Consider the following 24,779-nt stretch of genomic DNA (forward strand, 5'->3'; position numbering starts at 1 on the left):
GCAGAGAAGTCTCCCTGCAGGGCCCTGCACAGGCCCTCTGGGTTTGGGAGTTACCAAAATGGGTCCAGATGACGGTTGGCGGGGGAGTCCCACTGATCATGCAGTCAAAACGTGCTGTCCGCCCTTCCACCACATCCACTTCCTCCAGCTTGCGGGTGAAGAGTGGCTGCACAGAGGGCTGCACTGTCAGCCGGGCACTGCAGGTCAGCTCATCTGCAAGGAGAGCAATGGGCTGGCGTGAGCCCCACAGGGCACATGTGTGTGCAGGGCAGGAGACAGCCTGCAACCTCCCAGCTGCAGCCCCTGCAGCCAATGTAGTTGTAGCTGAGCCCGGGTGTGCTGGGTGCCAGGCTCTGTCCCTGCGTGGAGCAGGGTGGGTGCACATTTGTGTGCAAGGCCCCCCTGCCCAGGGCTGAGGCTCTGCTGGCAGTCAGGTGCCTTTTTCCTCCCCTCAGCAATACAGATGCCAGCAGCCAGGTGAGGCAGGATGCCCTGTCCTACCCATAAAGCATGGGGGTCACACCTGGCCTAATCCCTTAGGGATAGGGTGGTGATGCTGAAGCAGGCAGCACCAGCACACAGCACCCAGGGCAGTATAGGGCTGGGCACAGCTGGAATGCTCTTGAGTGAGAGCGGTTTCCAGCAGGGACTGCTTTGTAATGATGGGGTTGTCATCCACTCTGATACCACAGTGAGGCACAGCCTCACCTCCCTTCACCCAAAACTGCTGCTGCCCTCAAATCCCTGCAGGCATACAACCTCCTCTGGGGAGGGATGCACAGGCACCAGCCACAGCAGGCTGGGAATGGCACTGTGCCCTGCACCCACCGCAGCCTGGGTTACCACTGAGGGGCTGCCTGGGCAGGTTGGGAATGGGGAAAGGACCCTTGTTCCTACCCTGCTGTGGGGGACAGAGGCTGTGTGCAGCATGCACAAGCACAGGGGGGTGTCAGAGCCACCAGACAGAGGCTGGGTCTTGCTGCTCTTCCTCAGCTGCTACCAGTGATGGCTTGGTGGGAGGGGTTGGGCAGCCCTGACCCCCTGACCCTCTGCCACCTCCCACAACAGGAGAGACAGTTTGGTACCAGAGTTGAACAGCTAGAGGCTCTGCAGCCAGGGTACGGGGCAGCTGCATTTGGCCAGTACAGCCATAGTACAAATGCATCTCCCCATTTTTCTGGGAGCTGCATGCATGCTTGCAGAGTAGCTGAGTGGGGCAAGATGGGGGCTGCAAGGCTCAAGAGCTGGACCCCAAGGACTGGTGCACACCAGGTTTCCCAGCCGAGGAAAGCTCACCAGCTCCTGGGGTAGCAAGTACGCCCTGGCCCCCACCTCCTGCACTGACAGCTACATCCCAGGGGCACCAGAGCCCCAAACATGGGGGCAGGGGAGGCTTTCCACCCCCAGCACCACCTCAGGACCAAGCTCTGAGTGGAGACCCTCCCCGGGGAGCTGTGCAACCACCGCTTACCTTTGGCAGTGCTGAGCTTGCAGGTGTAGATCCCGCTGTCATCCTCATGCACGGAGGTGAGCAGCAGCTTGCACTTGCGCCCGTCAAAATGCATCTTGCATTTGAGCAGGGCGGGCTGGAGCAGCCGGCCCCGGGACAGCCAATCCACGTCCATGTCTGGCGGGCCAGCCACCAGACACTCAAAGAGTGCCAGCTCCCCCGCCCCGACCACCACATCCTGCAGGGGAACCACGATGGCCAGGGACTGGCACTCGGGGCGAGCTGCCCAGGAAGCGGGGAGAGAGAGAAAGAAAGAGAGACGCGTCTCAGCAACTGAAAAGCAAATCATGAGAGGTGGTGGGGATGGAGGGGAACATGCGGGACAAGGGGTGCGTGCAGGGTAGGGGCTGCATGCGCAGACGAGGCCTGGCGTGACGGGCAGGGGGTGCAGCAGGGAAGGGCGGGGGGGGACGAGATATGGAAAGCAGAGCTGAGCCGGGGAGGGGGCTGGAGGTGAGGGGAGGTGTCCGTGCCAGGAACACACCACACAGCGCTTTACCAAACAGATTTTATTAGAGCTACAAAAAAAAAAAGGGTCACAGCCTCGCAGCCCACCCCCACACCGAGCTCCCTCCCCGGAGAGAAGAGACCCAGAGCTCGCGGGCTCCAGGTGGACCCTGAGCCCTGGGGAAGCAAGGGATGCCTCACAGTGGCCAGGCAGGTGCCTGGGCAAAAGGGGCTGATGCTCTCCCTCCCCTCTGCGGCTGGGACAGGGTGCTGCCCTGCAGAGGTCCCCAGTGTCTCCTGTCCTCCACACTCCAAGGTGACTGTTGCAGAGCTGTCACCATACTGCAGCCCCTTCCCTACAGCCTTGGCTGGCATGGTGGCAACAGTGGGCTCAGCTCCCTGCTCCCCTTCCCTGGGCAGCAAGGAGAGGGGCAGCAGGACACGCAGACAGGGACAAATGGACGGTGCAAGAGATAAGACAGCATTGTACAGCTGCCCTGGCCCAGGTGACAGGGTGCCTGGCGCTCCTCCACCGCTCCCCCCACCCGCCTTGGTTCTGCCTCCCCCAGCCATCCGGTGAGCCCCTGCCCGCAGTCGAGGGCCCGCGCGTCCCCACGGCGCATCCAGGACGAGGCGGTGGATGGAGCAGAAGGTAATAACACAAGGTGAGGTCCACTGCCTAAGAGGTGTCCAACTAAGAGCCCCATGGCCGCGGCTCTGAGAGATGCACCCCCTTATCGTACTCCCCCTGCGTACAGACAAAAACCGCAGTCAGCAAGCGGAAGGGTTAGTGCAGCAGCAATGGGGCCAGCACACACGCAGGCACACGCCAGCGCCGGCACAAGGGGTGCGAGTGTGTGCCAAGGCACAGAGCCACCCACTGAGCCCCCAAAGAAGGGCTGGGGCTTGGGCTGTTGCCCCCGCAGCCCAGCTACTGCCGGCATTTGGGCATGGGGCTGGCTCCCGCTCCCACCCCTGTGCCGCCGCGCTTTGCCAGAGGCTGGGAGCGGGGACCCAGCAGGGTACAAGCAGTGCAGCCAAGGCCAAGGTGGGATGGGCGCAGCCCAGGGGGCTCAGGCAGCCATCAGCAGGGAGGGCTGGGGGCAGCAGGGCACACACAGCAAAGGGCAAGAGGAGGGAGGCAGCATCACTCATCCCTGCAGGCTCCTGCCCTGACATGGAGGGACACCAGGCAGAGCCCAGCCCTCAGTCCTGAGCTCCCCCCACCCCACTTGCATATATATACTGGGGTCCCAGGAGGACCACAGCAGAGCTGGGGTGGGATGGAAAAGGGGGCTGGACAGCCCAGTCCCGTGCATAGGGGCTGTCACTGGAAACAGGCAAAGGGGATCCTCTCCAAACTGCCCTGTGCCTGGCACACAGCACGCAGTCAGCCTGGGGCAGGGAGGGAGAGAGCTATCAGAACATCAGAGTGGGGAGAGATGTCCCCTGCAGGGCAACCAAGGGCAAAAGCCCTCCCTGTGCAACCACAGGCAGCACCCAACCCCAGCAGTAGGTGTGTGGCAGGACAGGGGGTGAAGCTGGGCTGCAGAGAGCAGCAGGCTCTGGGTCAGGCTGGTCAACAACCTGACACAGCTGGGCAGTGGGACGCAGGGCTGTGGGGCCACACACCTAGACAGGATAGCAGGGCAGCCTGCTTTCTGCTACAGGGCCAGCCCCTGTGGGCAGCCCCAGGCACATAGCTCCACTTCCCTGCTCCTGGCTCGCACCTACTGTGCTGCGGCAGGGAAGGGCAGGCTGCCTCGTTCCCTTCTCCTGCAGCACCGCCGAGGAGGGGTCTGCAGAGGCCCCTTCCCCAAACAGCTCATGCAGGGCACTGGAGACAGCTGGCCCCCCAGGGTCAGGGGGAACACGCTTGGGGAGCTTTACCTCTGACCTCCAGCTTGGCCTCACACTGCTTGGTGCCATACTCATTGACAGCCTTGCAGGTGTAGAAGCCAGTGTCAGTGCGCTCTGCTGCCAGGATGTGCAGCGTGTAGAGTCCCCGTGCCCCCTCCGCCTCCTCTGTGTGGTGCCGGCGGCCGTACTTCACTGGTTGCCTGTTCCTCAGCCTGCTCAGGACACAGGTAGAGTGGCACAGTCACACCTGGCCCTGCATGCCCAGCCTGGCTGCCCCCAAAGGCCCCCACTCCTCCACCCCCAACCCTACTCAAAGACTAGAGCTCTGAGCTGACCACCCACAAATGGGGAGGTCACTGTACCTGTCCCCTCCTTCCCTGCCCAGCTGTGACCCAGCAAGCGCCAGGACTCACCAGTAAATTATGGGCTTGGGCTCCCCACGGACGCGGACACTCATGCTGACATCCTGCCCCTCCAGCACGGACTGGTCCGACAGGGACACCTGGGGAAGCAAAAGTCAGAGACCAATGAGCACCCATCTGCACCCAGGGCCATACGTCTCCAACACTGCATCTGGGGCCTTGTGTTCCCCACCACAACGGCAGCCCTGGAGCACTACAGTTGCTGGGGCTGCTGGGAGAGTTGGTGTGGTGTAGGATGCCCAAGTGCTGGGAGCACACCAGATCAGGAGGCAGGAAGGCCCGACCCTCATGGCACTGAGGACCACAGGGCTGCAGTAACATGGCACTGCTTCCCTTCTGCCAGGTCCCATGGGGGTTGTCGGCTTACCTCAAAGGTGGGTGCAGCCTTGAAGGTGCTCTCTGGGGAGCCGTGGGCAGCCCCATGCTCAGCTCTAGGCTGTAGCTTCATGGCTGGTCGGTGCTGGGGGGTGCTGGACTCAGGGAACTCTTCCAAGGGGCTCAGGTACTCCTCGTCTGAAGTGATGGGGCTGGCCTGGCCGAGGGGGCTTGCCAAGTTCCCATGCCGCTCCACGGCGGGGGCTAGAACAGGAGAGGCGAGATAAGGAACTGGCAGCAGCCAGAGCTGGGCAGGCAGGTCAGGGCACCTCTCCCCCCGACCCTGCACCCCAGGAGTGCTCAAGGACAGCCATCCCACAGCACACCCCAGCTCAGCGGCAGCCGGCAGTGAAGGGGTGTGGGGCCGCGAAGGGGGAGAGGTTGAGAAGCACTCCACCGGCCGATAAGGGGACGCGATATCCCGCAAGGCGACAGCAGGGCTCAAGTGGCTCTTACGCAGCAGCCCACGCTCCCATCCTTAAGCCGCCCAGATTCCCGGGATGGCTGCCCCTGCCCCGAGCCGGCGAGGGCTGAAGGTGACATTGGCAGCTGCGCTCCCCCAGCAGCCCGGCCGGCCGCCTGCCCACTCCCCGGGGGACCCGACTCGCCTGCGTGGGGAACCCATCCGCGACCGGCATGCGTGCGGGGGCCGGGGGCTGGCGGTGCGGGGTGAGGAACAGCAAGCGGCGTGGGGTGCTGGAAGAGCCCGGCAGCCGCGACGTGGGTGCTGGCTCCCCTCCAGCCCGGCTGCCGGAGCGTCCTCACCCCCCCTCCGCTTACCGAGGGGAGACGGGCGGGCTGCCCAGTGCACGGCGAGCGCTGTGCCCCCCCGCGCCCCCGCGATGTCCGTGGGCAGCCCCGGGGCGGAGATCTGGGGGAAACGCGAACACCGGCTCCCTCCCGCCTGCCCTCTCGCACCCCCTCGCCGCCCCCCACACTCACCTGGGGGCGCGGCCCCGGCAGCTCCCGCCCCGAGCCGGGCCGGGCCGGGCCGCACCGCCGAGCCGCCGCTGCCGGGGCCGGTGCGGCGGTGCCGGATTCGCCTCCAGCCCGCAGCGCTGCCGGCCCGTTGCGCCCTCCCCGCCCCGGCACCGCCCGGCCCCCGGGGCTGGGCCAGCAGCGCAGGGGAGGGCCCGCCGCGGGGCCAGGGGCTGCTGGGCCCCTTCCCGGCCCCCGCCGCTGTGCCCCCAGCTGGCCCTGCCCGGACACTGCTGTCCCTGGGTGTGCAGCCCCGCTGCACCACGGAGTGGATGGTATTTTTGGCGCTTCCAGCCCCCAGGGCAGGTCCGAGCCTCTATACGCTCCCAGGGACACTCTCGGGATGGGGAGCGTCTTGGGGCTGAGGTGGGCTGGGTACCCCGCAGCTGGCGGGGTGGGGTGTGGGCTGCCTGTACCCATAGCTAATGGCTTGTGGGGCACTGGTGTTCCCATGGCTAGCAGGGGTATCCCCGCAGCTTGCAGGCTGGAGGGCGGACAGGGGGATCCCCATGGCTACCGGGGCGCAGGGCAGTGTGGGGGAGGCCGGACACCGGGCTGCTTGCTGGGCGCCGGAGGATGCACACAGCCTGACCCCGCTCTCCCTCACGGCAGGAACCCTCCGTGCCTGCCGGGAGCACGTCAGCTGCTTTGGTTCAGACAGAGCCTTGTAGGGTAACGAAGCCGGTTTCTTCCCAGTGACAGCAGCAGCCGAGCTGGCAGCCGGCCCGCCGCCGCGCCGGCCCTCCTCCTCCCGCCGCCTCCCGCCGCCCGCCTCCCGCCGGCACTCACCGGGCCGCACGCTGAGGATGGCACTGCAGCAGGTCGCCCCCACCTCGTTGGCCGCGGTGACAGTGTAGAGGCCGGCGTCGGCCACCCGGGCGCTCCTGACCAGCAGGGTATGACGCTCGCCCTCCGCCTTGATGGGCCGCGTCGTGCTGCTCCGCAGCGGGACCCCGTCCTTCCTCCAGGACACTGCCGGCGGAGGCGAGGGTCACTGGTGGGTAGGAGAACCCAAGCTCCCCCGGGGCTCTGTGCAGGGTCGCGGTGAGGCCGGGCGTTCCCCTGCCTGGCCTGGGGACCCCTTTGCCATGGGAAGCCGCCCCGGGTTCCCACGGCCCCTGACAGGGAGCGCGGTGCTGGTCCCGCTCTGATTCCCGGCATCCTTCTGCCCTCCAGTGGAGGCTGGAGGAGGGAATCAAAGCCGCTTCGCTTCTGCCCAGCTCTGTCGGCGGTACAGGCTCTGGCAGCCCAGCTGCCCCTGCCCACGGCTTGCCTACATGCCCGGAGCCTGGCAGCCCTGAGCCGGGCAGGTGGGCTCTGTCCTGGGAATCTATCCGGGCTGTCCCCATAGCATCCCAGAGCATCGCTTGTCTCTGCCTGTGAGGTGCTCTGCAGCCCTTTTCCGGCTCTCCCAAACAGCCCAGCCCAGTGTGTGGGGTGGCAGGCACACCTTGCCTGCTCCCTGCTCTGGCAGGCGGTGCCCAAACCCTTCACTCCTGCCTAGGGGAGGCAATCCAAAGGAAGTACCCCCGGGGGTGGACACATCACTTCCCTGAGACACCCAGCTCGATGCTGTGTGCCCCTCTTTGCACATCTCAGGTGGCACCAAGGGATGGTTCAGAGGGTGGGATGCTGACATGCAGAGAGCCTCTCGGCCATGCTCGCACCCCCGACCTCCTCAGTCCCACAGTTGCTCACCATCTGGCTGGGGGTTGGCCGTGACAATGCACTTGAGCAGCACCTCTGCCCCCACAGCCACCGCCATGTCCTGGATGGGGATCTCAAAGATGGGGGCTTCTAGGGGGTCTTCACCCGCTGAGACGTAGGAGTCATCGGAAGACTCTGGACAGGGAGAGATGTGCCCCATGGCTGTTAGTGGGGTGAAGCGAGTGGGTCCTGTGCCGCACCAGGCTGCATGCGGGCACAACCCTCTGCCCATCCCTGCCACCACCCTCGCTGGGGCATTAGCAGGTCTCCAGGCCATGCAGTGGAACAAAAGGCCATATCAAGGGCCACTGTGGCACAGTGCTTGCAGTGGGACAAGGCAGAGGACCACAGGGGAGAGAGAGTACAACCTGCTGTACGCTCCAGGACAGCTTAAGGCATGAGGCATCACAAGGATGTGGGAGGAGGTGGGTCGTACAGTTCACTGCAGTCCCTACTCCAAACTGCCCCCAGCCCCGCACAGGGTGCTTGCTGCTCTGCCCCAACACATCAGCATCAGCCTCCCAGCTCCCCCCCCTGCCCTGGCCCCAGCACAAGGGCAGCAGTCCTGGGGCTGTGCCAGGAGCCTCAGACACGTGGGCCTGGCACTGCTTCAGCCAGACCAGAGCCTGGAAGGAGCTCCTGGCCTGGGTGCAGTCTGGTCTTGCCCCTGCATGCTGGGGTGGGCAGGACACCCCTCCCCTGGACAAGCCATCCCTGGGGATGCTTGGGCTGCACGCCCTGCCTGGAGCATGGAGCACAGTCCAGCCGGGACAAGCTGCAATGGGTGGCCTGTGCCCCAGGGGTGGGACCAGCCCAGGGCTGGGTGCCAGAGGTCAGCACCCTGCATCCTTCCCATGCCAGGCAGGAGGGACAGAGACATCAGCAAGCGTCATGAGCTCAAACTGGTACACAGGCTGGTCTGTCTTATAGCACTGCTTGGTGACAACATCCCCAGCTGCCAGACCCATGTTCCCACACCCCATCCCTGTGCTCTCTTGGACAGCCTGGGCCCCCCACACTCCCCAGAGGAAGGCTGGGGATCCCCCATCCTGCTCAGGGCCACCTAAGCCAGCTCTGTGACTGCAGGAGGACAGAAAGTCATGCCCCTACCTAGCTCCGGAGAGGTGGGTCTGGCTCGGCGTCCCTTTGCCTTGCTCCGTGTGCTCCTGCCTTCTTGAGCCGTCCGGCCACTCTCTTTCTTCTCTGACACTTTCATCTGCCTTCTCTCCACCTCCCTGCCCATGCTGTGCTGTCCTGCCCAGCTCCTCTCCAGACGAGCTTCCTGCTCCAATCCTGGTTTTGCCCAGGGTAGGAACCGCACCTCCGTGGGTGCCTCTGGCCGCCGGTACAGCCCATGGGGCACGGCCAGCCGGGAGGCCAGGGCTTCACTCACTGCCCCAGGGACACGGGCTCCACTAGCGGGGCCTCCGTCAGGGCATGGGCTGCCTTCGGCGGGACCCGCCTGCAAAAGGGCCGCCCGTCCCTGTGGGGTGGCTTGCGATAACGGCAACTGCTCCTTCTTCTTCACTTCCCCAGTGCCTCCTTGCTGAGGACCCTTCCTGGTGCCTGCATCCTCCACTGTGGCAGGCTGAGTGGCCGCTGTGCCACCCCGCACCGGAGCTTTCCTCCCATGCTGCCCTCCCGGCTCCGGTTCCCCATCAGGCCCCACCAGCGCCACACTGGAAAGTGCCAGCTGCTGGATGACACCCATGCTCTCCACTGGTGAAGTCTTCGGTGGCAGCGCCTTGCGCCCACCGGCACCCTGTGAGGAGGGGGTGCGCGGGGGGCGGGGGGCTGCAGGCTCGCCGGCCACGGGGGGTGAGGGTGCTGGGGGCAGCCCGGGTTTGCACAGCTCCTGGGAGCGCCGCAGCTGCTGCTTGGAGACTGTCCGCTTGATGCGGGTCAACTCCTCCGCAAACTTGTGCTCAATGGCGTAGACACGGCCAGCGAACTTGCCCCGCTCGTCAAAGGAGGCAGCCTTCTGCCGGAAGGCCAAACGTCGGCACGCTGCTGTGCTGCCCTGCTCCCAGCGGTCGCCTCCCCGCACATCTTCCCGCGAGCCGCCTGGTGTGCTGGCACGGCGCAAGCCGGAGCTAGGCTGGTCAAAGGACCGTGTCTTGCGCAAAGGCAGGCAGGGGTGTGCAGTGAAGGGGCTGTCCGCCTGCTCCAGGCTCCTCCGCCGCTCCTCAAAGAACTGCAGCCTCTCGAAGATCTTGGAGCCGGCACGCACCAGCTTGGGGGATGCTCGGACGGAGATGCGGCCAGACGCATCGCTCATGGGTGTCTGGGGACGGGAATCTTGTGTGCTGCCCTGAGAGTATCCCGAGGACTTGGGCCTCTTGATCTTCTCCTCGTACTCCTCAGGGACAGTGTCCTGGTATTCGGCTGGCACCGAGGACTTCTTGCGGGGGGTCACAGGCGTGAAGGAGGGGACACCAGGGCCACGGGCAGCAGGCTGGGATGTGGCACCCATGGTCAGCGGTAGGCACGAGCCGGTGCGGGGAGATGGCGAGCGGAGGATGGGAGGCTTGGCGGTCAGTGGCAGGGCAGCAGGAGACCTTGGGGGTTCGGCACCAGGCTTTGGAGAGGCAGGGCCACTGTTAGGATCATCTCTCCTGTAGCCCCCCTGGGGGATACTGCTGCAAGGGGAGAGACAGAGGAGAGTGGTTCAGAGCCCATCCCTGCCTTCTAGCTTCATCCCTGCTCCCAGCCCACACCACGGTGCCCAGTGGGGCACAGTGTGGGGCATGGATGGCCATAGCAGCCCTGGGACCAGGGAGCCTCAAGGGGCCCTGGAGACTGAATCCAAACACCCCAAGACCATTGGGATCTGGCTGGCTTGGCTGAGAGTCTTGGGCTGCTGTGACAAAGCAGTGTCCTCTTGCCAAGGGCTACTGACATGGGACAGAAGGGTGGTGCTGGGATACCCAGTGAGTCCCCTCTCCAGGGCTGCCATGCAGGCTGGGGTGTGCCCCAGTTTGCCAGGGTGTCCTGGTGTGTCAGGGCAGCATGGCATAGGGCAGCTCCTCTGCAAGGCAGAGCGGGTCCCCAAGCCTACAAGTCTCCCCCAACACATGCTGCTGCAGGCATGTCTCCCCACCCCGGTGCCCCTGAGGGGGCTCAGCATTCATGGTGCAGAAATCATAAGGTGGAGATGAGATTCTGGTGGAAAAAACAGCCCCAAACAAAAAATAAAGGGCAGGATGGAGGTCAAAGGAGCAGGCCTGTGGGATGGGGACTGAAGGCAGAGGGGAGGGACAGGGGTCTGAGCACATCAGCACGTCCTGGGGAGACAGCATGTCCCTGGCCCCTGCTACCACCCCTTTGCAGTGGAGACTGCAGGTGGCAGAGCCTTGCCCATGAGTGTCCCAGGCTGCCACACACCCCCAGGTCCCCACACCCTGGGCTGCACAGAGCCCCCATGGCTGGGTAGGACAGGGGGACACCCACAGCACAGCCTGTGGGTGGGATGCTGCAGACTGCACAGCAACACAGAGGTTACTCCAAGTGCCAACCTGGCCACAGCAGAAAGTGACCCCATTCCACATCCCTCCTCCTCACCCAAGAGTCTATACCCCCCTGACCAAGTTTTCTCCCACCTTCTCACCAAGAACAGGCTGCTTACTGCTCAGAGCCCCTGCACCTCATCCGGGCATGGTGAAGGCAAAGAAAGCCCAAGCGGAGGGGAGGAGATGGCTGCGGGGGTTGGAAAGAGATGGCCCCAGCGCGATGTCCCCTCCGCATGCTTTCCCCAGCTACTTACACATGGAGTGAGAGCGCCCGTCCTCGGTATAGGCTGAAGGCGCTGCCGTAGGGGTCGCTGGCCACCGAAAGGCTATCCTCTGACCCCCAGCTTGTGCCCACCAGATTAGCCCGTGATGCCCGCACCAGCGGCTCCACGCCCAGGTGACGGACCTCGGTGCCACGCGGGGCCGGCGCATTTGCTTGCCTTGGGGTTCCCTGCGGCTGCTGCCAGGCAGCGGGGCGGAGGTAGGGTCCCCGTGCAGAGAGGCTGGCATCCGTTTCCTTCTCCACCACTGTCTGCTGGCTGCCCGACCAGCTGGAGCGCTCCTCTGCCTGTGACAGGGCCAGCACCGAGGTCGGCGTCGTGTTCATGGAGGCGTCCACAAGGGTGTCGGACCCACCTGCAAGGAGAGGGGTGAGCTGACACAGAGTGTCCCAGGGCGTCTGGAGCAGCAACGCACTGCCCCAAGCCCTCTCCACTTTGCAGGGGTGGATCACAGCCCTCCCCCACCATGGAGACCCCCAAAGCTGGCCCAGCAGAGCCCTTGTGGGGTGCCAGGGCCAGCACCAGGTGCTGGGGCTTGGTGCCAGTGGGGTGCCCCCTGCTCACCTGTGGGGGTGCTGAAGGCCGTCTCATCCTGGAACTCACTGCGCTGCGTCACCTGGGGATCGCTGGGCTCATCCTCACCCGTCTCCGAGTCTGAGGAGGGGTGAGGAGAGAGCAGGGGGTGAGGGAACATGGGGACAGCAGGCAAGGATGGCGCTGCTCCTTGCAGACCCACTGGCTCCAGGGACAGGAGAACTGTGCCCAGGCAGCCCTGGGATGAGGCAGCACGGGGGCAGGGGGCATGACCGTGACCTGCAAGGACAGGCTGCCAGCAGGGAGAGGCAGGACCAGGGCTGGGAAAGTCCAGAAGGGCAAGGGCAGGAAGGGGAGGGCAGGCAAAGCGGGCAGGAGCAGAGTTAGGTGATGGGAGGAAGGGAGATGAATGTCAGCAGTGGGAATGCATCTGATGCAGGCAGCGTGTGGATGGGGAGGCAGGGCTGGGGGACAGTGGCAGCAATGGGGCAGGGCGGCAGCAATGGGGCACAGGGCCTGTTCTGGGGACAGGGCTGGCATTGGGCAGGAGTCTTCCTACCGTAGCTTTGTTTCCTGCAGGAGCGGAAAACTTCGCTTCCATAGGGGCAGCAAGAGAGAGAGAGACATCAACACCCGGTTATCGGCCCGGCCTGCAGAGATGCAGGGGGCAGCGAGGAGAGACCTTGTCCCCAGCATCTCCCCATGCTGCCATGGGGCAGGGACCTGTTGGGGCAGTGCCTGGGTGGGCCACACCAGCTCAGAGTGCCTAGCACCTTGTGCTGGGCTTTGGGTTCAGGCATGGGGCCAGGACTGGGCATTTGCCTGTCTCAGGACCCCACAAGGAGCACCCCATGCCCTGCCCAGCCCCATGGCAGGGGCCAGGTGCCCACAGGGTGTGGAAACAAGTCTGGTTCCCCAGACTTCCCCACTACACTTTCTCTTTCTACCCATGTTCACCACATAGCGCTCCAGCGCTGCACATAGACCCTCCTCGCACACAGACCGTCCCACCAGCACAGTGCAGGACACCATCCCATCCCCTTGCCACGGACCCATCCTACCTGGCAAGACAGCCATCTCCTGTCCCTGGAGCTGCTGGCGTCATGCATCCCTGTTCTCCACAGGGCACCACAGCCTGGGGCTGGACCCCTCCAACCAGTGCCCCAGATGGGCACTCCTGAGGGTGCTGGGGCATGCGGACACATGTGTCCATGGACAAGCACCCTCCCTCTAGCACGTACATGTGATTCCCCTGCCCCACTGGTGGCAACTGCTGCTCCAAAACACAGCCCTGGTTGATAAAGCAGGGATGCTCAGGGTAAGACATCAGTGAAAGCCTCCCCACAAACAGGATGTGGCCAGGCCAAATCAGCATCGCCCTAATGACCTGTCCCAGGAAAGCCAACCAAAGCAGCCAGGGAGAGCCAGCCTTTCCCCCTTGGCACTGCCTGAGCCCTCATCAGCTGCCACAACAGAACCCTATGGCAAGGGACATGTCCCCTGCCCCACTAGCGCTCCCCCCCACTGCATGCCTCAGTGGCCACACTGCTCCCCCCCAGCCCACGCCACCCCTCTGCAGCCCGGCACACCGCCAGCTGCCCCGTGCACTGCCACCACACCAGGCTCCCCAGCCTGGCCACAACAGCCTGGCAGCCTCTGAGGAACTGCAGCTACAGGGCCAGGAGCAGCCTGGCCTTGTAGGGGACACCAGAAGCCACCAGCTGACTGGGACCCTGTTTTGGGGCTGGCGAGCTGCAACCCAGTCTCTGTTTGCCATCCCCCAAGGCAAGGTAGTGGGGCCAGACCCCATCCCGGTGCGCTTGGGGTGGTGGGGGGAGCCGGGTCCTGGTAACTCAACGCACCATGCGTGAAGCGCCCAAAGCGCCGCGAGTGACCAGTCTTCTGCAAAGGAAAAAAGAAAAGAGCATTACCCATGGCACAGCACCATGCACCTGCTCACACATTCACATGCGCGCTGCTAGCACCACACACCCACACGCACACACCCCAGCATGGCACATGCAGCACCACACACACCCCCAGTTGCTCACACACATGCACTGGCACAACACAGGCAATGCCACTGACACTATCCTGCTGGCAGGGCACAGCCAGCACCACTCACACACCTGCCCCTGGCTGCACACCCACAGAGAACCCACAGGCACACACCCACAGAGAACCCACAGGCACACACTCCCAGGCACGCACCCCCGTGCACGCAGCCATGGATGAGTGTAGGTGGACACGTGTGGCGCATGCCCAGCCCTGCACACACTCACATGCACCTGTGTGTGCATACGTGTGTGTACACACACACACAGAGCCCTTGGTGATGGCACCACGCACCCATTCCTTCACCACTGCCCATGCCCAGCAGGGAAGACACTATGCACCCAGCCCTGTGCCACTGCCCATGCCCCGGGGGTGCCAGCCCTGGGCAGTGCGACTGCCCCAGCACCACTGCCTGCAGCCAGCACCATCTGCAGCAAGGTCTTTAGCTGGGCAGGTGGCCAAATGCTCTGCAGCCCCTTCGAAGCCACCACGCGTGCCAGCAAAGTGTCTTCCAGGCACTGGCCCAGACACCGCCATGGGCACCAGCCCAGCAGAGGGACAGCATCCCCCATCCCCGGCAGAGGCTGTGCCAGCTGCGAGAGAGGCTGGCTGGCACAGGCAGCATGGGACCAGCCTGTCTGCGTGGGGCAGGAGGCCTGGGGGCTGCTCTCCCTCACGCCATCTGGGCAGGCAGGCAGGACCAGAGCGCGGGGCAGAGGTGCTGGGAGCTCTTTGCCAGCTTGGCTGCCGTCTGTGCTGCAGCCCAGGGCCGGGCACCTGCTGGCCGAGAGAGGGACCAGCCGAGAGTGAGCTGGCTGCCAGGCCCAGCATGCAACTACACTGTCTCCCAGGGAAGCAGAGGGATGGGGTGATGTCCAAATCAGGGAGGAGCGGGGATGCAGTGTGCAGACAGGCAGGGTTGGGCTGCCAGGTCTGAGCATCCTTCCCAGCTAGTCTGGGTGATGGGTTCTCCCCAGGACACTGACACACCATGCTGTCTCCCCAGCACGGAGCCTGGGGCTGCACACCTAGCTTTCTTGAAGCCCTTTGCTCTGGCCAGCCTCTACTGCCTCCCCACAGCTCCCAGGGTCTTGGACAGCCAGCCCCTAGAGATAAACAGCCCCTGGTGACAGCCAACCCCCAGGGACAGCCAGACGAGTATGGTCAGTCGTTCATTGCCCTCAGAAGGGCAGCAGGCTCATTTTGCATTCCCCAAAGCTGTTGCCAGTGCAGCAGCAGCCTCTGCTCATGGGCAGCACTTGTGGGCTCCCACCAGCCCTCTGCCTGCGTGTGGTGCTGGGCAGAGGGCAGTGGCTGTGTGAGACACATTTGTATTCAGGTTGAGCCAGGCTTCACCTCCCTTCCTTGGCTGACTGTGCTGGTTCTGGCTGGCAGCCCGTCTTCCAGGCCAGGGAAAGAGAGATGAGTGATTAACTGCACCATCGGCGGATAATTCCCCCATTAAAAAATGAAAATGCGATTGAGTGCCATTATCGGGTGCTCTTGTGGCTTCCCCAGGGACTAGCGCCATCAGCTCCCCATCAAAGATGGTGACTGCACCCAGCAGGCCTGGGCTGGGCTCCACCACCCACTGTGGGGTGGCTGAGCCCCTTCCTTCTGCCCCACAACAGGTGCCTATGGGATCAGGGTCACCTCCAAACCAGGAGGTGGAATGGGGGCAGGAGCAGCTCGGGGCTCTCTATGGGGCTGGGGTCTGGGTGAAGGGGCCAGCTAGACAGTGGGGGATGTGCTCCCTGCCTGGGATTTCATTAGCACCCCAGGAAAAGGGGTGGCAGAGTCCCAGGAGACTGCTCAGTGCACACTTAGCCCCAGGTGGGGCAAAGGGCTGGCTGGGATCAGCAACTGGCTCCAGCCCTGCCTCATGGCGCAGCTGGATGAGACCTGGTGCTGCCTCCCTCCCCCATGCCAGGCACAGATTCCCCTGTCCTGGCATGGGTCATCCCTAGTCATGGCCATGGGGCCAAGGAGAGTCAGGGCCAAGAAGGTGCTCCTGGGGCCATGTCACACAGCCCTTGCAGCCTGCCGCTGCCTGGCATGTGGGGTCCAGCACCAGATAGCACTGGTGCTACTGGTGCAGGACAGGCAGAGAGGGAGCAGGGATGGGGTGAAGTGGGGTGGCACTGGGTGGCTTGCCTGGTGCAGAGAGACAGCCACTGTGGGTGTCCCAGCGCCCCTCACGCTCAGCCAGCCGAGCAGGACCCTGCCTCACCACGCAGGCAAGTCCCTGGGCTTGCTGCCCCCAAGGGCAGATGGGGCAGCCAGGCAGTGCCACCCACCCTGCCCCAGAGGGACCCGTCATGCCTGGCTCCCAGCACCCCTGGGGACCTGTGTCCCCTGCTGCATCCCATGCCCCTGGGAAGGGGCTGAGGGTGACAGCCCCTCCCCAGCCCCTTCTGGGCCACCAGCAGGGTGACAGTGGGGAGGCCACGCACCCTGCACCGGGTGGAGCTGCGAGGTGGGCCTGCAAACCCCGGAGGAGCTGAGGGGAGAGAGTTTCCTGGAAGGATGTCCCCCATCCTTCACCCCGCACCGAGGCCAAGTGACGTCCTTGCTCCTCGCTCGGCGGCAGAGCGTGCAGCGGGGCCGCGCAGGAGCCCTGCCGGTGCCAGGCATGCTCCTGACGCGGAGGGGATGACGCATGCAAAGCCTCGTCTCCAGCTCTGTGACCACGGGCAGCGGGGCTGGGGGGAGCCATCAAGCAGCCTCCATTTGCCGCCCCGGTTCCAGAGGGCGGAGAGGAGAGAAGGTGGCATGGGGGGAAGCCCTCGGCAGGGGTCCCAACCTGGCTGCTGGCACAGGCGGTGCTGGGCACCTGTCCTCTGCCCTCCTGCCCAGGCTGGTGAGGACAGGCAGGCAGCAGGCGGCTCTGCAAGCGGGGCTGGAGCTAGCGATGGGAGAAGCCCTGGGGAGCTCCGGGTGGCAGAGGCAGGGCCGGAGGGCCACCCCCATCCCCGTCCACACCTCCATCACCATCCGCATAACCACCCCGAAGCGCTCCCCCTCCCCGGCACTGCCCCCTCCTCCCGCCCCCCGCCGACGCGGCAGCCCGGAGCCCTCACCTGGAAACGCTTCTTCACCCAGATCTTCTTCATGCTTCTGCAGAGCCCCGCTGGCCCGGCCACACCGGCTCAGGCCCGGCAGGACGCCAGCCCGCTCCCGGCGGGGTCCCCGCTGTCAGCACGCCGCGGGGACAAGCGATGCTCCGAGCATCCTCCACCGCCGGCAGCCGGGGACGGCGGAGGGAGAGGAAGGGGCTCGCCAGGTTGGGCTCTCGGGAGGGCTGGAGCTGTGAGCATGAAGCATCACTGGAGTGCTCCTCCCTCCATCCTTCCCCCGCCTGCCTTCGCCTCCGCCTCTCCGCCAGCCCTGGCACACAGTGACAGCGGCGGGGGACAGGCAGGGCACAGGTGGCGGGGGACGAGGACAGATGTGGGGCGGGCACGGCTGGGGCGGGGACACGACCTGACCCCCGCTGGCTTTGGCTCCACGGCACCCAGGGGTCTGAGCCCCCTGCTCAGCGATGCGGCTGTACCACTGTCCCTTGCCATCGGTCCATCCTGCCCCACCACCCAGCGCAGGAACTGCTTTTCTCTCCCGTGCTCAGCACCGGGGGCACAGCCCACCACCGCGGCTCACACACACACCCTGGCGAGGGTACAAGTATAACAACCCACCACACCAGCGCTGCACACAACTGCCCTCCAAGTGCTGCCCCCAAAGTGCCGCCATATAGGGCAGCTCTGCTGACACAGTGCAGCAGTGCAGCCACAGCATGCCACAGCACTGTCCCACCAAAATCCAAGCTCACCAGCACCCCTTCAGCCTTCACTTAGCCCATGTATCCTCTAGCCATCAGTGATGCACACAGACACCCCTCAACAAGACAAGGGTGGGGGTCCCAGCACTGCTGACCCGCCTGCACATGGAGGAGAGCTCATACGGGCACAGTCCTTCACAGCAGCCTGCTGGCCTGGCACTGCCCATGCCACGGCATGAGCCACCCCTTCCAACTGCACAGCTTCCCCATGTGAACCGCACAGCTTCCAGCCCCAATGCCTAAGGCAGAGCTTGCACCCTGCCCTTTACGTGCCTCAGGACCCACAAGGGATAGCTGGACTGGTTTCCCTGCTCCACCCTGGGCTAACACTGCTGCTTCATGGCTGTTGGGAACATAAGCTTGACCCAGTGAGGTGAGCCACTCTCCTTGTCCATGCTGTATGACACACACGAGACTTCCTCTCGTCCTGGGGTGAAGATGCATGGCACAGCTCAGGGCAGAACTGTGTGCCCAGGAACTGAGCTGCAATGGGGCTCCTGGGCTGTGGGCAGAAGCTGTGGCTGTGGGTCCCTGGTAAGGCTGGTCAGGGCCATTAAGACCTCTTGGTGCTCCTGGGGTGCTAACACAAGCTGTGTATGTCTTCCCTGGCCAAGTGTCCTCAGCCCTGCCAGCCTCCCCCTGTTCTCTGGATCACACTGCAAATAAGCTGGAGGGGCAGTCTCAGCCCCGCAAGTCCCTGCTCATCTAGTCATTGAGCCTCACAGCACCCATCAGCCCCCTTTCCAGGCTCCTGGAGATACTGCCAAGGTACCAGCCCCACCACCTGCCTGCACTGCCCTTTCCCACTGCAGAACATCCATTGGGACACTGCTGGAGGCCTCCACACCCAGCGCTTGTCCCCATGGCACTCACCTGTCCCCTGGGGAGCTGGCTGCCCCATGCAGGGCTGCACACAGGCACCACACTCCCCATGATGTCTGACGGCTCCAGCAGCTTTTCTCTGCTTCCCTTCCCAGCCCGTGACTCCCAACATGAGCCTTTTCATGGCTCCATAATAACTTGCAAATTATCCAGTACAAAAGGAGCTGTTTATAAAACATTTCTGACAGTCCTACAATTCAAATGATGCTGCGGAGTTTCCGTGGAGACCCTGCACGTCAAATCCCAGGAATGCTAGAGCTGGCACAGAAGGAATCTCCCCTGGCAGAGGCATTTGACCATCCCTCAGCAAAGGCACCAGGAGTGGTCTAGAGATGCTGCGCCCCCGAGGGGCAGCTGGGTCACCTCCAAGGGGCTGCACCTGTGCGAGGGCTGAAAGTCTTTTCCAGAGGCAGCAGCACCCACAAATCCCCCTGCTGGGGCAGAGCTGGTGTCCCTGCAGAAGGTATGGAGTGGGAGATAACAGCCTGCACCCGGGGCAGTCCCTATGGCCAGCCCCAGCTCTGGGGCAGCCCTGGCACAGCCCTGCTCCTCTGCAGGACAGGGACACAGGGCAGGGGACAGGGGCCAGCATGGCCATGGCATGGACAAGTGACAGAGCCAGAGCAGGTGGCCCCATCACCACCCAGGTCCAGCTTTTCCTGCCAAACACACATCAGCCCCAAGGCAAGCAAACACCAAACACTTCCTCAACATGCAGCATTAATTACACTGCTGAGAGCACTGCAGCTCCCCACGCCCTGCTGGACCTTCCCAGCAGCTCTGCACGGATCCTGCCCCTGCAGCACAGCACCAACAGCTGCTCGGCCCCAGTCCACAGCTGTCTCCATGCTTCAATAACTGATGGTGGTGGGTGCATGCAGCCATTTCAGGTAGAGGGAGGGCTGGGCATGAATCTTTCGTGTTTTTGCACCTCCCAGAGCTGCTAGGGACAATCTGTGGGAGGTGGGGATGTGCTGTGAGCCTGGGGAGGTGAGGACCATCCCCAGGGGTAAATAAATGCTGTAGGGTGGTCCTCATCACGGGGAAGGGCAGCACACCAGCAGCTTTCTGGCCATGGAGAAGAGCGATGCTCTGCTGTGACCCCTCTCCTGAGAGCTAGAGACATCCCAGTTGCTGTCCACAGCATAGCCTCCCCTTGCCACCGCTAGAAGGATGCCCAAGCACACAGTGCCTGCTTCAGGCAGAGGACACGGGGACACAAGACAGCAACATGAGCTTGGCATGGAGTGGGACAGCAGGAGACATTTTGTCCCTGTCCTGCCAGACCCGCTCCTGGCGTCCCCCCTGCCTGAGGCGCTGAGCGCAGAGAGCAGGGGGGAAGCGGCAGGAGTGCAGACAGCACTAGTCCCTTCCCAGGGCCACCATGCCAGGGCACAAGCCAGCAATCTGGCATGAGAGTCATGAGGGGAGCGGGGAGCACTGGGTAGCCCTGGGAGGAGGAAGAAGCTGTCGCCCCATCACATAGCCTTGAGCGGCGGTGCTATATTTACCCGCCCACGGGCCTGGGTCTCAGCCTCTCGCCTGTAACACAAGCCTTGCAGCCTGCCAGAATCTGAGGGGACGGCACATTCCTCAGCAAAAATAACCCCCCGGCAGCGGGCAAGAGGGCAGGGGTGGAGGTGACTGACTGGACAGCTGCACCCACTGCTCTGCTCGCCGGGGAGCAGCCCCTCCACTCCGCAGTGCCCCAGGCCAGGGACTTGGCACACATGGCTGCCATGCCAGCCCCCTGCCCAGGTGGCTGTGGGCAGAGCTGGAAGCCCAGGTCTTCAACAGTTGTCCATGGGCTGTCCCCAGTGTCACCCACAGGGCCAAGGAGCAGGCACAGCCCCAGGCACGAGGCTGTGCTTGGGGACTGCACAGCCAGCCCACCTGTCAGCCCTGCTAGGATCCTGAGAGCCAGGTCCAGCCTTGCCCCCCCTGCACTGCGTAGATCCGGAGATCTGTCGCTGCATCGGCTGAGACCAGCACCACCTCTGCTCTGCACAGGCAGCCCCTGCACTGGCGCAGCCGGGCATGGTGCCTACTCCACAGTGGGGCATAGCAGCCTGCGCTGGAGCCTTGCTGCATCCTGGGCTCCTCCGAAATGCTGCTGTGGCCTGGAGCTGGGGGGACAATCGGAGGAAACTGAGACATCCCCAGAGAGTCCCATGGGAGGAAGGACATGGTGAAAGGAGGTTTTAGATCCCATTTGGACCCTGAGCATGGCTGTCAGGGGCTCTGGAGGGAAGGGGCAGTTTGCATTAAACATGGGCACAGCACTGCAAAGTAAGGGACTAAAATTAGGCACTGAGATAAATGGCGAGAGGTGCTGAGCCACCAGGGACACTGTCAGTGCAGCCATCCCCACCAGTATGCCATTGTCACTGTTGTGCACCACCAGCCGCAAAAGCATGCCCATGCTGCCCCTCTGTAACTCTGAGCTGGAAAGGGCCATGCAGGGCCACCATGCATAGGCAGCTCCTGCCCTGTTCCCTGCCCCCAAATCCAGGCTGGTGCAAGCTGTTCCCTGCGTAGAGGAAAGGTTCCAAGGAGGTTTGATTGCTGAGTGCAGGTGGAGGCAAGAGGAGCAAGACCCTGTGCTTTGAGCCCAAGATGGACACATCCAACCTTGAAATAAGAGGCAGTGCAGGCGGGGAGCGTCAGGCAGCACTGGCACAACAAGGGAGGGCTGGGCAATAGGAGATTAGCTTGGCTTCTTAAGAGGTGATTTAATCCAGTTTACAGGAAAAAAATTCAGGAGATGCAGCTGAGAGGTGATACAGGCTTTAGTGCACCTGGGGGTGATGGAACCATGGTGGGGACCAGGGCTGGCTGGAAGGGTCTGCAGGGTCCCTGGGTGGACCTGGGAAGCGCCTGGACCAGCCTGGTGCTGGTGTGAGAATGGCCAATGCACTCCACCTTCACCTATGGAGCTGGGGCACAAGGGAGAACCTGCAGCAGCAGAAGGCCAGAGCAGTGGGACATGGCAGGGAAGATGTGACACAGTGGAGGTGGAGCACCCCAGGACCCCCATGCCCAGCTGCCCAGCCAGCCCCACACATGATCTCCCCACACTGGGCACTGACGCACTCAGGGGACCTGAGAGAAGAGCAGGAGAAAATCATTAGTGGGGTGGAGCGACAGATTCAGGGCAAGGGATTAGAAGAGCTAAATCGAGCTTGTGCGAGCAAGGGGGAATGCTGAGCTGGTGCAGGAGGAGCTGCTGGGGCTGAATGTAGAGCTAGGCAGCACAGAGCCCCTCCACCCCACCAGCACTGACCGGGAGCCACCTTAGAGAGAGCCAATGCTGGCCCCATGGAGAGATGCAGCCTGGCCCACGTGCTGAGAAGATGGAGGACCAGGCTCTGTGACCACCAGAGACCACAACCCAGCAGAGGTGAACAAAGCAAGGACACCCCAATACCTTCCAAACACAGAGGACTGGGGCCTCAAGGACAGAGAAAGATCTCATCCTGCCTGGACACCTTACACACATCCCCTTGCCCCATAACTGGCCAATGACCCAGCTCACAGGACTCCCAGGGAACAAGGACGGGATGTCCCTGCCCAGCACAGGGACAGCACAGCCACCAGTGGAACTTCCACCATCCTTACAGAGCTGGGTCTCGGTGGGGAGTGTGAGGAGCCCCTGAGCAGCCAGGACCCCCATGCCAGAGGTCAGTGAGCCACAGCACACATCCTGGCAGGGTGTCAGGGCAGGCGGGTGCAGAGTGGTGGCACAGCTCCTCCATTTCACACCATGACCCGTTTCATCACTCAGCTGCTAGCAAGGAGAAAATGGCCTCAGGGAAATAACATGCCAAGCGCCAGCACCCTGCAATGGGGCCAGGTGATAGGGCTGTACTCCCCACCAAATCCCATCACATTCACACCAGCACCCCTTTACAGCACACAGCAGGACACAGTGCTCCCTTGTCACTGTCAGAGCACACAATGGAGACTGTTCTGCCCTGGGACAGGGGTAAAGTCACACCAGGGGCTGTCACGCTCCTCACCCAGCTCGGTGCCTGGGAGCCTGCATGGCTCCAGAGGCACTCTGCCCCAGGGCCAGCATTTTAGGCAACTGTTCGCTTCATGGCAGTGCCACAGCCAAGCGCCCCGGGCAGGGTGACATTCATCCATCACATTAGGCAATCCTGGCTGCTCCGGCCCCTCCTCCGCTGCTCCAGAAAGGTAGCAGTGAGGGCCAGCAGCTGGGAATTGGAAGCAGGGACAAGTGCGTCAGCACAACGGGAACGGGCACCTGGGGAAATCAGGCGGTGCCGCACCGCTGGGCAGAGGCGGGGGGGCCTGGGCCGGCAGCGTCGTGGAGAGGTGTAGCTGCACACGAAGTGTGAGAACAGGGTGATCCTCCCCATCTTGCCCCCCGCCCAGGACAGGGTGCTCCCGCCCTGTGGGGCAGTGCACGTCTCACTCTGCATGCACAGCACCGCACGTCCGACCCCTCTGTGCCACGGGCCCCAACGGTGCAACGCACAGTAAACCCACACAGACACACTGCAGGGCATGACCCCTCCTGCATACTTCTTTGCTCCCTCATCCTCTCACCAGGCCCATGAGCAGCACATACACCTTCCTCCATCCTACAAATGCCACTCCTCCAGAGAGCAGCTCCTCCTCTTCCTCCACTGCTCCCCTTCAGCACTGCAAAGGCTTCTTCTGCCACCCCACTGCCACCCAGTTGCCCCCTCAAGGTGCAGCATCTCCAGTATGCCACAAATCCCCAGGTCTGGCTCCTTACTCAGAGCCTCAGGGCTCAGCATCAGCCCCCTCACTCCCTGCCCCCACTGTCCCAACATAGCACAGTTTGCATCTTAGAGCAGTGCCACCAGCCAGCACCACACAGTCTCCGACTCCTAGGTCTGCAACGTCCCAGGGAAGTGGGCAGAGGAGGCAATGCCCCAAACCTGCCTGGCCCCTGTGCAGGATGAGGCCCACCCGTGCAATAGCTCACGCAGCCCTGCACACCAGAGGAGCACATTATAGGGCTCTATGAGCCCTGCACACCAGAGGAGCACATTATAGGGCTCTATGGGGCCAGCAAAAGCTGCCTCGAGCTCTGCTCGTTGACCATCAGACCCTGCAGGGCATAGGCTCCACCCACTCGGCAGCTCTGCCTCCTGCGGTGTTAGGCTCCTCCCCCAAGCCCCGCGGCCGGAGTGTTCCAGCTCTCCCAGTGCAGCCCCAGTGCCTGGTACAGCTGTGATGGTGATGCCAAAGGCAACTCTGCCCCTGGGCAGCAGGTGCACGGCGGTGGCTTTTGCAGGGGCAACAATCAGTAGGGGGGACCATGTCGGTGGCTGCAGAGGGTGGCACCACCAGTGCCCTGCACCTGAGCTGCATCTCTCTCTCTCTCCTCCTGCCCCAAGCAGGCTTGGCATCACATGCTCGCAACACCTCCGTGCCCAGCCCTGGCACCCTGCCTGTCCTGGCAGCGGATGCTGAAGCCACATGTTCACTCCAGGCCTGAGAGCTGCCCCAGTGCTGCCAGCACCGGGCACCCCAGCCTGCAGCAGGGTGGACACAGCAAAGCCAGCCCTGGCTGGCCCCATGCATGCACTGCGGCGGGAGCCTGTAAAGCTCCACTGCCACCCTCGGCAAACCCGTGCCCATGGCTGTGCCAGCACAGCCACACCAGCGGCCACACTGCCCTTACCTTCCATGTCAATGATTGCCAGCACGGCGCTGGTCATGGCTTCTCCCCGCTCATTCTCGGCAATGCAGGTGTACACACCAGCATCCTCCTTCTTGCTGTCCCGGATCCAGAGGGTGCCATACTCCTCCTCATGTGGGGTCAGCAGCTCCTCATTTCGGTACCAGCGGAGGCTGGGCCGAGGGTTGCCCACCGCCACCACCCGCAGCCGTATGTCGCAGCCAGTGCCGATTGCTGCGTTCTTCAGCTTCCGTGCAAAAAATGGTGCCGCAGGGCGACCTGGGCCCTCCTCGGGTGCCCCCGGCTCTGCTGTGACCTTGGCGCGCTTTGGAGGGATGCCGGGGCTCGGCGGGGCTGCCCGGAGCTCCCCACCAGCCCTACTCGTGCCGTCACGTCCCTGTGCTCGGTGCATGGTCTGCAGCTCCCCTGCCCACACTTGTGACCCCCGCCACCCCGAGCCAGCAGTACCGTGCCCCTCTTCTCCCCCTGCCTGCAGCCCCGGGGTGCTGGGTGCCTGCAAGGGGTGCCAGGGCAGCGGTGGCCCCCCAGTCCAGGTGCCGTTCGGTTTGGTGCCTCTCCCCAACCAGATGCAGCCCCGAAGGTCGCAGGACTGTGGGCAAGCGAGGGGTTATTTTTAGGCCGGGGCTCGGGTTGCTGCTTGCCGAGCACCACTCACCACGCGTCTGGTGCGGTGCAGCACCCAC

General features: G+C 63.7%; 1 protein-coding gene across 1 annotated transcript in view; it reads right to left on the reverse strand.

Moving 5' to 3' along the window:
* SPEG (striated muscle enriched protein kinase) overlaps positions 1–24,487 on the reverse strand; it is a gene marked incomplete at both ends in the record, with an annotated part of 37,431 nt that extends 12,944 nt beyond the window's left edge. Inside the window, 13 exons of the mRNA XM_080346778.1 lie at positions 55–213; positions 1,472–1,732; positions 3,848–4,029; positions 4,231–4,319; positions 4,607–4,818; positions 6,382–6,564; positions 7,291–7,434; positions 8,410–9,938; positions 11,063–11,444; positions 11,654–11,743; positions 12,183–12,217; positions 13,486–13,525; positions 24,079–24,487. Coding sequence (XP_080202904.1) covers positions 55–213; positions 1,472–1,732; positions 3,848–4,029; positions 4,231–4,319; positions 4,607–4,818; positions 6,382–6,564; positions 7,291–7,434; positions 8,410–9,938; positions 11,063–11,444; positions 11,654–11,743; positions 12,183–12,217; positions 13,486–13,525; positions 24,079–24,487 — 3,715 coding nt within the window. The remainder of the gene's footprint in view (positions 1–54; positions 214–1,471; positions 1,733–3,847; positions 4,030–4,230; positions 4,320–4,606; positions 4,819–6,381; positions 6,565–7,290; positions 7,435–8,409; positions 9,939–11,062; positions 11,445–11,653; positions 11,744–12,182; positions 12,218–13,485; positions 13,526–24,078) is intronic.
* Between the last annotated feature and the right edge of the window lie 292 nt (positions 24,488–24,779).

The sequence above is a fragment of the Nesoenas mayeri genome (genome assembly GCF_963082525.1).
Source record: "Nesoenas mayeri genome assembly, chromosome: 6".
NCBI lineage: Eukaryota > Metazoa > Chordata > Aves > Columbiformes > Columbidae > Nesoenas > Nesoenas mayeri.